This window comes from Nannospalax galili, unplaced genomic scaffold (assembly GCF_000622305.1).
Source record: "Nannospalax galili isolate Female #2095 unplaced genomic scaffold, S.galili_v1.0 scaffold1311, whole genome shotgun sequence".
In the NCBI taxonomy this organism is placed as follows: Eukaryota; Metazoa; Chordata; class Mammalia; order Rodentia; family Spalacidae; genus Nannospalax; species Nannospalax galili.
In genome coordinates, this window is record NW_008329527.1 from 278,546 (window position 1) to 291,151 (window position 12,606).

The window sequence follows — 12,606 nt, forward strand, 5'->3', positions numbered from 1 at the left end:
ACAGCATGGCAGTAACCATGACTTTGTCAAGAACAGCTTTGCTGGGCAGCTGGGGACAAGCCTGACTGGAGAACAAATGGAGAGGTTGAAAAGGGGTCAGGATTGGGGACAGGGTTGTTGGTTGACCAGTTGGGTTTCTGCTGTTGTTTGTTTTGTTTTTGTTTTTCTTTCACAAATGGAGTAACAGTATATTATAATGGTTACAAGAATGTCCCAAGAGAAGCCAGGCATGGTGGCACATGCCTTTAATCCCAGCACTTGAAGGCAGAGGCAGGTAGATCTCTGTGAATTCAAGGCCAGCCTGGTCTACATAGTTCCAGGTCAGCTGGGGTTGTAGGGTCAAAGATCAAAAAAAAATGTTCTAAGAGAGGAAGAATGTTCCAAGAGAGGAGGCAGAGGGTCTTTTGTTGTGCCAGGAGGTACTGAGGGGACTGCAGGAGGGAGTAGCCTCAACTGGGTGGCCTGACTGGTCCACTGAGAGTCTGAGTGTACAATTTAGCTCTAATCCAGGCAGTGACAGGTGAAGCTTTGAGGCATGTTCGAAGTTGGCATTCTGCATTTCCTGAGGGTTTATTGAGTAATAATATACATCCTTGGAGCCCTGCCCATAAGATTCCCAAATGGTTCACACTGTTTTCAGATGTGCAGAGATGATCTCTCACACTCTGTGGCTGGCCATTTGCCTTTTTCTCAAGTTCTACTAATTGATCCTAGACTAAATCAGGGATCAGCAAACTTTTCTTGTAGTCTTTTTTTTGTAGATAATAAATACTTTAGGTAGTCTGGCATAGTCACTGTGATCTGTGGTTGTAGAAAGTTTCCTGTAGACAAGAGCGTAGTTGGGGAGCCTGGCTGTGCTGCAGGAAGATCTGTGTGTACGATGGACACTGGCAGGCCTGGCCTGCAGGCTGTGGTTTAGAGGCCCTGCCTCCTGACTGGTACCAATCTTTGTTATGAACTCAAGTTGCCATGCCTGGTGGCAAGTGCCTTTAACCACTAAGCCATCATGCTGGCCCCTAATTTTTGTAAAATTTTAATCTCTGTCAGATTATTATAAGAATAATTTCTGCTGTTCTTGACCTTTCAACTGAGTGCACAATAAGTGATAGAAGTCATGGCTTGGAGGTTAGAAAATTCTGCACAGAAAGAGAACCTATCTGTGCAGCTGCTTACAGTAGAAGGTGTTTGTGGCTTTGAAATCACTGCTCATAATGTGGGCACATGATGTTCTCCAGCGGTGCTTTGAGAAAGCCTCTTTGACAACAGCCACTTTGAGGTGGTTGTTTTGATGTAGGATCATTTTGATGAGATTGTTCAACCTTATGCATAAAAATTTTAAAATGACTCACTGGTATACAAAGCCAAAAGCTTGGGCCAGGGGAAGTGGTAAGGGCCAGAGAAGTGGTATGGTTGGGAAGGGGTAAGGCTGAGGGTGAAGATGAGGCACCATCTGCCAGACAAGACGTCATATGATTGCCACAACTGTCTGTGGCAGAAAAGACCCCGATCATCCTGAGCAGAGCATCTGCCCATGCCCTAAGAACTGGCTTGCATCTTGGCGGGGTGACATCCTAAATTATCTTTCTTTACGTTAAAGACCTTATGTGTGTGCCAAGGCAGGGAGGGGTTGGAGAGGGAGAGGCAGATATTTAAATCACAACATCTCCCTTTATTCTTGGCTGCACAGGAAATCCTCAATTAGACGTGTGACCCATGTCTCAGAATCCCTAATGATGCACATACATTACAGTTAACATCACAAAAGTCTCTTTGAGTAATGGTTTTTAGGGACAGGGCTAGGACAGCTCTACAAATGAGCCTAGTTCTTACTGACATTTCAATAATTTGCACATTTCTGATTGCAAAAGCAACAAAATAAACTATAATAGGAACAAAACTTTTTATTTATTTTTATTTTTTTTATTTTGGTCTTTTCGAGACTTGGTCTCCCTGTAGCCCCAGCTATCCTGGATTCACCATGGAGACCAGGCTGGCCTCGAACTCACAGAGATCATCCTGCCTCTGCCTCCTGAGTGCTGGGATTAAAGGGATGCGCCACCACACCCAGCCAGTATAAAACTCTTAATAACAAAGACATGAGCAAAAAAAATTCTTTTACCATTTGTATGGTCATTTGCTAAGACAACCTAAACAGCCTACAGAGCCCACATCTTCCAGGTTTCTGTCATTGTTCCCATCCATCACACCATTTTCTCCACAAGACAGCACTGTGGTGCTGCTGAGGTCTTACCTTGGGTCATTTTACCAGGAATTGAGTCAGGTTCACATGGCTGGCCAGTGCGTGCTGGCTCTGTGGCTCCATCTCCAGGGCAAACTGCCCATGTCCCAGAGCCTGATGGGCCTGAGCTTTCTCCTCCCCTGGGTTTGATGTCTCAGACAGTGCATCAGGCTGGGAACCTGTGGACCGTCTTAGGATGAGAGAAGGGAAAACAGTATCTGTAGTTGGTTTGATTTATTGTTGTTGAGCATATGCTATATGTTGTAACATCAAGGAGAGCATGGTTATATAAAGCAAACAGGAAATGTCTACTTTTCCTTTCTTCCCATGTAAGTCTGTCTCCTAGAGATGATTCTAGAAGGGTCATAGCTAGGTATATCTTGTGTGGGGGAGTTGTGTCTAAGCGTGTTTATGAACTGCATATATATAGAGAAGTTGTCCCTGATCTGATTTCACTTGTCATTCTTTCAATAACCCATAATCAATTGCTGTCTGAAAATATTAAATGGAAAATTGCAAAAATAAGCAACTCAAAAGTGTTAAATTGCATATTTTGAGTAGTGTGATGAAACCTTATGATGTTTTTTCCTCCTGCCCAGGACGCAAACATCCCTTTGCCCATCTGATCCATGCTGTATACACTACTCACCTGTTAGTTACTTAGAAGGTGTTCTAGTTTCATTCTGTGATAAAAACACTCTGACCAAGGGGCTGGAGAGATGGCTCAGCAGTTAAGAGCACTGACTGCTCTTGCAGAGGACCTGGGTTCGATTGCCAGCACCACATGGCGGCTATGAACTGTCCTTAACTCCAGTTCCAGGGGAATCTGAAGCCCTCTTCTGACCTCTGCAGCATTGCATGACACGAGTGCACTCATATACATGCAGGCAATATGCTCATACACATAAAATAATGAAAATTTTAAAAAAATACACTCTGACCAAAAACAACTTGAAGAGGAAAGGGCTTGTTTGGCTTATACTTCCGGGTCATGGTAGTCCATCATTGAGGGAAGTCAAGGCAGGCCTGCTTGCTGTTTCACACAGCATTACCTCCAGCCAGGGAACTTACAGCCAAAGAAGTACAGCAGAAACCATGGAAGAATGCTACCTGTTGGCTCACTTGCAAGCTTGTGCTTAGCTATGTAACCCTGGCTGGCCCGACCTCATTGTATAGACTAGGCTACCCTCAAACTCACAGAGATCTGCCTGTCTGCCTCCCAAGTGCTGGGATTAATGACATGCACCATCATACCCAGCTGTTGGCTAGCTTTCTTGTACAGCCCAGGACCTACCTGCCCAGGGACTGGTGTAGCCTACGGTGGTCTAGGCCCTCCTATATCAATGAACAATCAAGACAGTTCCTCATAGACATGCCCACAGGCCAGTCTGATCTGGGAAATCCTTCAATTGAGATTCTCTTCACAGTTTACTATAAATTGTGTCAAGTTGACAGAAGCCACTGGATTAACAGCCTGGCTGCCATAGTCCCAGTGCTTGTGTTCAGGTAACCCCTGTTTCACTTAATGATGGTCTCAAAGTGCAGAGTAGTGATGCAGGACATTCAGCTATACAGCCAAACGCTGCAAAGTGCTTTCTTTAAGTGAAAAAGGTGAACATTCTCAATTTAAGGAAAAAGAAAAAAATTGTATGCTGTGGTTTGCCAAGATCTGCAGAAGAGCAGATCTTCCATCTGTGAACTTGTGAAAAAGGAAAAAGAAGTTTTGCAGCTAGTTTTGCTGTGGCACTTCAGACTGCATAAGTTACAGCTGTAGCATGTGATAAGTACTTGGTTGTGAAAAAGGCATAAGTTCAGTGCTAGCTGCAGTTTCAGGCATCCATTTTGGGTCTTGGAACATATAAGGGAGGAATGACTGTACACATACATGCATACTCACACAGGCACAGATATATACTAGTCTGCAACTTACTGCTTTTTCCACTGGCATATATGGTAGTCAGCTCTCCATATCAGTTCATTGTGTAAAGATGCAGTTTTTCCTCAGGATTGACCTTAACTGTCTTCCCTTCCCCATGCTCACTCAATTCAGTGGACCACAATAAGAGTGGGGAAGAGTCCCTTCTCCCTGTTCCTTCCCTATCGGTATACCCAGTGTAGATCTGCTAACAGGCTACCAGGCAGGGTGCTTGGTCAGGATCTGCATTTTGGCAGGCTCCTTGGGTGGTCCTCATGAGCCCTGGAGCTCAGGGCCTACTGGCCCAGGTGGCATGACAATTCACACCTGTGGTACCCCTTCAGCAAGTGCCTGCCCACCTCTTCCAGGACACCTTTCCTAGCCCTGGCTGTACCCAGCTCTTTTCCCCACTTCCTCTCTTGGCACTCTGTAGGCTGTTGTATGATTGGTCAGTCCACTGGCCACAGGACAGTGTGATGATTGTTTATACTTTGCCTGAGTGATTCTGACTCACTTTAGCACCTGGAATTGAAAACACGGAGTGAAAGTTTGTCCTGAGCTGGGGCCCTGAGGGAGGACTTGGGGATGTATGAGCAAGTAGGGGCTCCTTCACCTATTTCTGCTGGGCTCTTTCTCTATCAGCAAGTGGCACCAGCCCCTCCTCATCTTTGGGGAGCACTGCCAGGCAGGATGCACCTGGCCTTTCTTGCCTTCCTGGACCTTCCTGGAACCACAGAGCCAGGTTCATCTCTAACCTCTGTGCCCTGCCCCTTGCCTTCCCAGGATGCTGGTGGAGAAGTTCTCCGTGTCCCTGCAGGTCATCCCATCTGTGCATCCAGGAGAAACTGTGTTTCTTCCCAGGCGTAACCCTCTGCCCCTCATCCTTGACTGTTCCCAGCTAAAGCCGCACAGCCCTCTGGAAGAACTCTTCTTCAGGTAATATGGGGGTGTAGGGGAGGACAGCGGAGCAGTGTGGTCTGACCAAGCCCCCTTCCTTCTGAAACCTAGGATCAAGGACCACTTTAAATAAGAAAATGCAAAACAACGTTTTGAACAACAGGGATTTGTCAACTTTTAGGGAAATAGGTGACAGTTATACATGCCTGCTTAGAAAACTTACTAGTTTAAATGTGTAAACTTTGTTTTTCATTTTAAAAAATTGTAAAGATAGCTGGGTGTGGTGGCACACGTCTTTAATCCCAGCACTTGGGAGGCAGAGGCAGGCGGATCTTCATGAGTTTAAGGCTAGCCTGGTCTACACAGTGAGTTCCAGGACAGCTGGGGCTAAAGGGAGACCCTGTCTCAAAAAGACCAAAAAAAAAAAAAATTGTAAAGATCCTCAGCACTTGGGAGGCAGAGGCAGGTGGATCTCTGTGAGTTCAAGGCCAACCTGGTCTACGTAGTGAGTTCCAGGACAGCTGGGGCTGCAGAGAGATCCTGTCTCAAAAAGACAAAAAAAAAGAAAAAAATTGTAAAGATCTATTTTTCTATTTATGTGTGTGCGTGTGTGCGTGCGTGCGTGCATGTGTATGTGTGTATGCTACATGCATGTGGTGCCCTCAGAGGCCAGAAAAGGGAATCGGATCTCCTGGAACTGGAGTTGTAGGTGTTTGTGAGTCACCTGATATGAGTGCTGGGAACTGAACTCTTGGTCCTCTGGAAAATTAGGAAGCACTCTTAGCCATTGAGCCCATCTCTCTAGCTCCTAGATGATAAGCTTTCTATAAAGCTTACATTATAGTGAATATCAGGTCATCTATTTACGTGTTCAGATTGTCTTTTCCTCCTCTGCACCCAGGTTCACAGAGCACCCTGAATCAGAGTGATCATACATGGCCTCGGGATTTTGTCCCCATCAGCACAGGGCCATACTCTGGGCCGTGAGAGCCCTTAATGGTCACTTCCACCCACAGTAAAGCCCCTTATCCACAGTTTGACCTCATGCAATTTCAATTACCTGTGGTGACCTGTGGCCTAGACATAGTAAATGGGAAAATCTAGAAATAATTTATAGGTTTTACATTGTATACCATTCTGAGTAGTGTGTTGAAATCTGTGCCATCCCATGTCATCCAACTTGGGTTGTGGCCGTCTCTTTGTCCAGTGTATTTAATTATTTAGTAGTCAGTTCCATTGTCTGATTGGCACTTGCAGTATGGCAGGGCTTTCCTTCAAGTAACCTCTGCTTTGCTTAGTGACTGCAAAGCACAAGTGCAGTGAGGCTGGAGATAGGGATAAGCCAAGAGAAACCATATTGCTTCCTCTAAGTGAAAGTTCTTGATTTAAGGGAAGGAAAATAATTGTACACTGAAGTTGCTAAAATTGAAGATTAAAGCCAAATCTAGGGCTGGGGAGAAAGAAAGAGAAAGGAGGGAGGGAGGGAGGGAGGGAGGGAGGGGAAAAGAAAAGAAAAAGGAGGGAGGGAGGGAAGAAAAAGGGAGAGAGGGAGGGAGAAGGAAGGAAGGAAACAAGCAAGCAAGCAAGCCAGGCATAGTAGCAATATACCTTTGATCTCAACAGGCAGATCTCTCTGAGATCAAGGTGGATCCTTGTGAGATCAAAGCCAGCCTAGTCTACACAGGCACTTCCAGGCCAACTGGGGCAAGAGAGAGACTCTATTTCAAAAAAAAAAAAAAAAGAGTGCTGAGGGCTAGAGAAATGGCTCAGCAATTAAGAGCACTGGCTGCTCTTGCAGAAGACCCAGGTTCAGTTCCTAGCACCCACATGGCAGCTAACAGCCATCTATAACTCCAGTTACAGGGATCTGACGCCCTCTTCTGGCCTTAATGGACATTGCACACATGCGATATATACATGCAGGCAAAACACTCATAACATACAAAATAAGTAAATAAATAATTTTTTAAGTGCTTCCTGGTCTTCCATGTCAGGTGTCTCACAACTACTTGAAACTTCAGCTCCAGAGGGATCCAATGTCCTCTTATTGCCTCTGTGGGCACTGCACTCAGGTACACATACTCACACACAGACAAACACATATGCACACATAATTAAAAAAAAAAAATTTAAACCTGTCCATGGAATTGTGAAGGCAGAAAATGAAACCTGTGTTATTGTCTGTGGCACCTCAAGCTACAGAAATGTCAGCCACATGTGTGATAAATGCTTCATTAAGTTGGAAAGGACATTAAATTCTGAGGGGATCCCCATGGACAGTGAGGGCCCAGTATATTTGCTGGGAACACAGCACATCTCCAGTCTGTGTGATCCTAATACTGAAAAGTTTGTCCCCAGCCACAAGCACACTCAATAACAATAGGACAGCTGCTTCATCCCTCTTCTTTTGGGAATAAATCTATGATCATTATCATATAATCACTGACTAGATTGTTTTGTAAGGAAGTTTTTAAATGAGTTACCACAATAATACCCAACATTCGGCAGTTGTGAGCTAATATCCAAGAACATAAAAGAAAGTGAAAGCAGGATTCAGTACAGTTGTTGTCTTCTGGAAGCTCTTGGAGGCCTAGCGGATAGAGAAAGGGCCACTGTCACCCACCCAGTTCAGAGGTTGGACCACTTCTGTGGTCTCTTAGGCCATGTTGGAACTTGAACACAGGAATCTTGCTCTCTTTTTCGGCTATCCAGGGTTTTTTGTCTGTGGCACCTCAAGCTACAGAAATGTCAGCCACATGTGTGATAAATGCTTCATTAAGTTGGAAAGGGCATTAAATTCTGAGGGGATCCCCATGGACAGTGAGGGCCCAGTATATTTCCTGGGAACACAGCACATCTCCAGTCTGTGTGATCCTCATACTGATCATTTTTCACTATAATTAATACGTGTTGTTGGGTTCTTATAGCACATACTAGAGGCTGGATGTCCAAACAGTGCAGTGACAAGGGCCTTTCGTCGTGGTGGATAGCATCACAGTGGTAGAAGTCTGTGTGAGAAGGCAGAATCATGTGGCCAGGCAGTAAACCAAAGAACAGTTCAAGGGAGGAACTGGTAATGATCCCCCAAGAGGCACCACCTCCTTTTTATTTTCTGACCGTTCTGCATGTTACACAGGGCCTTAGGCCTGCTAAGCAGGCTGTCATTGAGCTACAAGCTTTGGTTTTGCTCTGTAGTCCAGGTCAGCCTCAAACTCAGCATCCTACTGCCTCTGCCTCCTAAGTGCTGGGATCACAGGCATTTGCCACCATGCTAGCGAGGCTCCACTCCTGAAGGGTCCCACACTCTTCCCAACACCTTTGCACTGGGAACCAAGCTTCTGACCCATGAACCCTCTGGGGACACACTCAGACCATGGCATTAGGCTGCTCTTACTCATTTTGAGTTCTTCACAATGGAAAGATTATCCAGAACATTTGGATGTTTTCCTTTAAAAGTTTTTATCCTGGCAAGTTGCAGGCATATGTAAAAGTTGAATGAAAAATATAACCTGCCTCCATGGGCCCATTTCTCAACTTCAGTAGGGTCAGCTCAAAGCCAGTCTTTTCTCTCTCTTCCTGCCCAGCAACATAGTACTCTGTTTTTAGATATAACTATTGTCCCTAAAAACAGTAATTTTTAAACATTCATATTTCTTATCAATGTTCTGATTTCAATTGTCTTGTAAATGTTGTTTTTAAATTTGTTGGTGGTGGTGGTGTGTGTATGTGTGTAAGTCAGACGACAACTTTGGGGATTTGGTTCTCTTTTTTCACCGTGTGTTCTGGAATCAAACTCATCAGGCTTGGTGGCAAGCTCTTTACCTGCCAAGGTATCTCAGAAACCCATAAATGTTGATAGGTTGCATTGATTGGTATCAGAACAAAGTCCAAGAATTGCACTTTAACAATACCATGCTACCAGTGAAGTAATTCCACATTACGTGGATGCTTTAACATACCCCTTTGCCTAGGTTTTTGGAAATATGCATTCTTTTCTCAGCTCTTCTTTGTTGTAAATAATACAAAAATATTTGTCTAGAGGCCTGGAGAGATGATCGTGTGTATGCGAGATTATTGTGTGTATGTCTGTGACCCTTGATACAGGTTCACTTTGCGGTAGTAAAGGGGCCTGATAAGGAGATGATAAATGGGAGAAAGGGGAAGGAAGGAACAAGAGGAGAGGCAGTGTAACTGCAAAGGCAGCCAGCAGAGACTGGACCAGGCAGGACTGCACATGCATGGAGAGAGAAAGGAAGGTCACTTCCTGTGCTGCCTTAGCACAGGGCGGGGTGGGGTGGGGGGGATGGTACCAACAGCAGACTTTCTACCTCTGACGGGCTGGCTGGCTGGCTGGTGACAGGAAGTGTTTGACAGATGAGATGGCCTGTGGAGCTGTGACCTGGGATCAGAGCAGCCCTGCCAAGTGGGACCTGGTGGCTGCCTAGCTTCCCTGAGGCATCTGGACCATCCCCCTCTCTGATATGCTGATGAGCAGAGGGTGTGGTACTGACAGCACCTCAGATCTGTGGCTTTGGGAATCTGCACTTGGCTTTCTGGAGGAATGCCCACTGAGTGACAAGGCTATGTGACACTGTGTGGAGAGGAGTGCTCCTGTGGGGCACTGGGAAAGGGCCGTTTTGGGGAGTTGTCTTGAGTTTCCTCCTTATGCTAAAGTCTTCATGTCTCAACATAGAGTGAAAACAATAGCCGTCCAATCATGACCCCATGGACTGATCAAAAACATGGCCTTGGAAGAGGGCACAAGGATACAAGGTCTTGCAATGAGAAAAGTTAATGCTGTGTCAGCAAAATGGCTCAGCAGGTAAAGGCACTTGCCACCAAGCCTGATGACCTGAGTCTCATTCCCAGGACCCAGAGTGGAAGGAGAGAACCACTCCCAAAAATTGTCCTCTAACCTCCACATGTGCACCATGGCGTGCATGCACCTGTACACACACACACACACACAAATAAGTAAAAATTTTAAAGTTTTAATGTTTCATGAACTGGCAGATAGTTTTTCCAAACATTGTGCGGTGAGCATGTCTTATTGTGATGATTAGGAGAAAATGGTTGCTGGCTTTTTAAAATTATCTCTGGAGCAGATTCACCCCTCTACCTTTCCATGAAGGGGGAAGATACCTTTCTTTCTGATGAGCAGAGTGAGAGATGTCCAAACAGATCAAGCAAGCCATCCATCTGTGGTGGCAGAGCAAGGACACGGGCTTGGCCTCTGAGTCCAGGAGGCTTTATGCAGGTTCTTGGGTTCCTATGCAGGAATGCCACTCCAGGTCCTGCTGCAATTGAAACTGGCCCTGAGGACCCATCACCGGGCTGATGTCTGACCTCAGGTCAGTTCTCTGGGATCAGAGCTACATGCCCTAATGACAGGCATTGGTTCCAGAGGATCCCAGAAGCTGATGTTTTTCCTCTCCTTGGCAGCAGATGAAATCTCATCTTCCCTAGTAGAAGAGCTAGAAGGGTATCAGTCTCAATGGAGTCCCATGAGCCTCGAAAAGCAGGAGCCTGCTCCCTGGGAAAGTAGAGGCTGCCTCCCCAGTCCCTCTGGTAAAATAAGGGTGTCAGGGTCTGTGTGTGTCTTCTTGGTGTGAAGGCAGGAAGCTCTCAAGAAGCCCAAGTACAGACTGGGCTTTTCTCTATGAGTATTGCAGTCATCTCGAGGAAGCAGGAGATGGGTGAGCTTCCTCAGCTTATGTGACATAGCCCCCCTACACATACACAGCACTGGGGGCCTGCAGCCCAGGCTCCTGTTCTGCCATGTGCCCCTCTCCTGGAAGAGGATGCCAGGTTGAAGCCACAGGAAAGAAATTTATCCATTACCAAATGCAGATAGGACCAAGCCATCCAGCTGGTTGCAGGTACCCCCAGAATGAAGGGGAAGCGGTGAGCTGGGCCATTTTGCTGGCATCCCTGGACTTCTGACAGGGTGGTTTCTTTAAACAAAGGAGAGGAAGAAAAAGCAGGGCTTGGGCACATGTTTCTACCGTTACTTGTTGTGCTCTGTTTGGGCATTTTATTGAAACTTTTCATTTGAAAACTTGGCAAGGGCCCAGAAGCCAATACTATATAAATAGCTACCCTTGGCGTTTATCTTTCTGCTGTCACTTGGGATTCACAAGGCATTTAGAAACTTTTCCCACTGGGAATGCTGCCCATAAAATGGCCTCAGCGACAGAAGCTAGAAGACTCTTCCCTTGGACATTATCAGGGTCAGACATTCCAAGGAAGCCAGAACTCTACTCCAGAAGCCCACTAGGCTGAACCATGCTGGTCACTGGTGTGTGCTGGCTCTGTCTTTGTCCCTTTTTTTGGCTGATTTGCTGCCCCTCCTTCCTTTTGTAACAACCAGCTAGGGATTAGCAGCACTCTCTCCATGGCTGTGCCCATCTCTTTTCTTTCCAGACATAGCTAAGGGCCTCCCATGGTACCTTTTCCTCACTGGCATCTTAGGGGTGACAGCTGGGGACTCCACACTCAGCCTGGACCGTGTGGCATCTGCCATCCCTCCCTTTCACCAGAGTCCTTTGACATTCCCAGGCTAGTTTCTGACCTTAGTGTTGGCAAAGGTGTGCACTTGGACCCAGCATTGGTGTTCTTTTTGTTTTATTAGTAATTAATGTGTGTTCACATGCATTCAGGAGTACATTCTCTCCTACCACGTGGATCCCAGGGATCAAACTCAGGTGGTCAGAATTGGCAGCAAGCACGTTATTCACCCAGCATCAGCATTCTGAAATGTAGAGATAGGACACTAGCTTTTGTGAATCTGACAACAGTTTCTGTCACCCAAGTTTTTTGAGCTTTCACAGCACAGGCCTCCCATCTTCTTCCCTTTTGCCCCAGGGTTCCCTGCTGGGGAATGTAGCGGGGCCTGTGCTTCATCCCCAGGGTTAGAGCCCTGTCTATACTAAGGGCCAGGCTTGAGGCTGCCTTGTATCATGGTGATCAGCTCCCCTCACCCAGAGTGAGAGAGTGCATGTATACACTTGGCTCATGCCCCAGTCTCATCTTGCTCCTCACATCTCATTTAGCTCTAGACCTAGAATTCCTTGAAAGCCATTCGCTCCAATGCACTATGGGACATTGACTTTTCTGGCTCTTGCTCCTCATCTTGAGGATGCAATCAACCTTGACAGCAATGAACTAGAAGGCAGGTCTCTCATTTCTCCTGCAGGAACTGAACTAAGCCTGCGTAGCAGCAGGGAGACATGGCGGCCTGAGGGATTTTTCTCTCAGAGCAGCAGTTGGAAATGTGTTGCTCTCAGCCAGAAGGGGCTTGTACAATCAGTTCCCCCACTGAGCAACTGGCAGGGTGCCCCACCCCAACAGAATGCCAGAGCCAACATCTCCCAGAGTCCTTGGACTGTCAGCCTCCTCGACACAGGGCCTCTGACAGGTTCTGCCAGTGTGCAAGGCCTTCCAACCTTGTTTTCTGGGGGTGCAGTCCCTTTGCACCCCCAGCATTCATGTGATCAAACACATGGAGCAGAGCAGGTGTGCCCACAGCTGCCCTGTGTGCACACAACAAATGTGT

The 12,606-nt window shown here is 46.4% G+C and overlaps 1 protein-coding gene across 1 annotated transcript in view; it reads left to right on the plus strand.

The window, feature by feature from the left end:
- Sema4c (semaphorin 4C) overlaps nt 1-12,606 on the plus strand; it is a 162,430-nt gene that overhangs the window by 46,475 nt on the left and 103,349 nt on the right. The window contains exon 5 of the mRNA XM_008837952.3: nt 4,938-5,090. Within this exon, the coding sequence (XP_008836174.1) occupies nt 4,938-5,090 (153 nt within the window). The remainder of the gene's footprint in view (nt 1-4,937; nt 5,091-12,606) is intronic.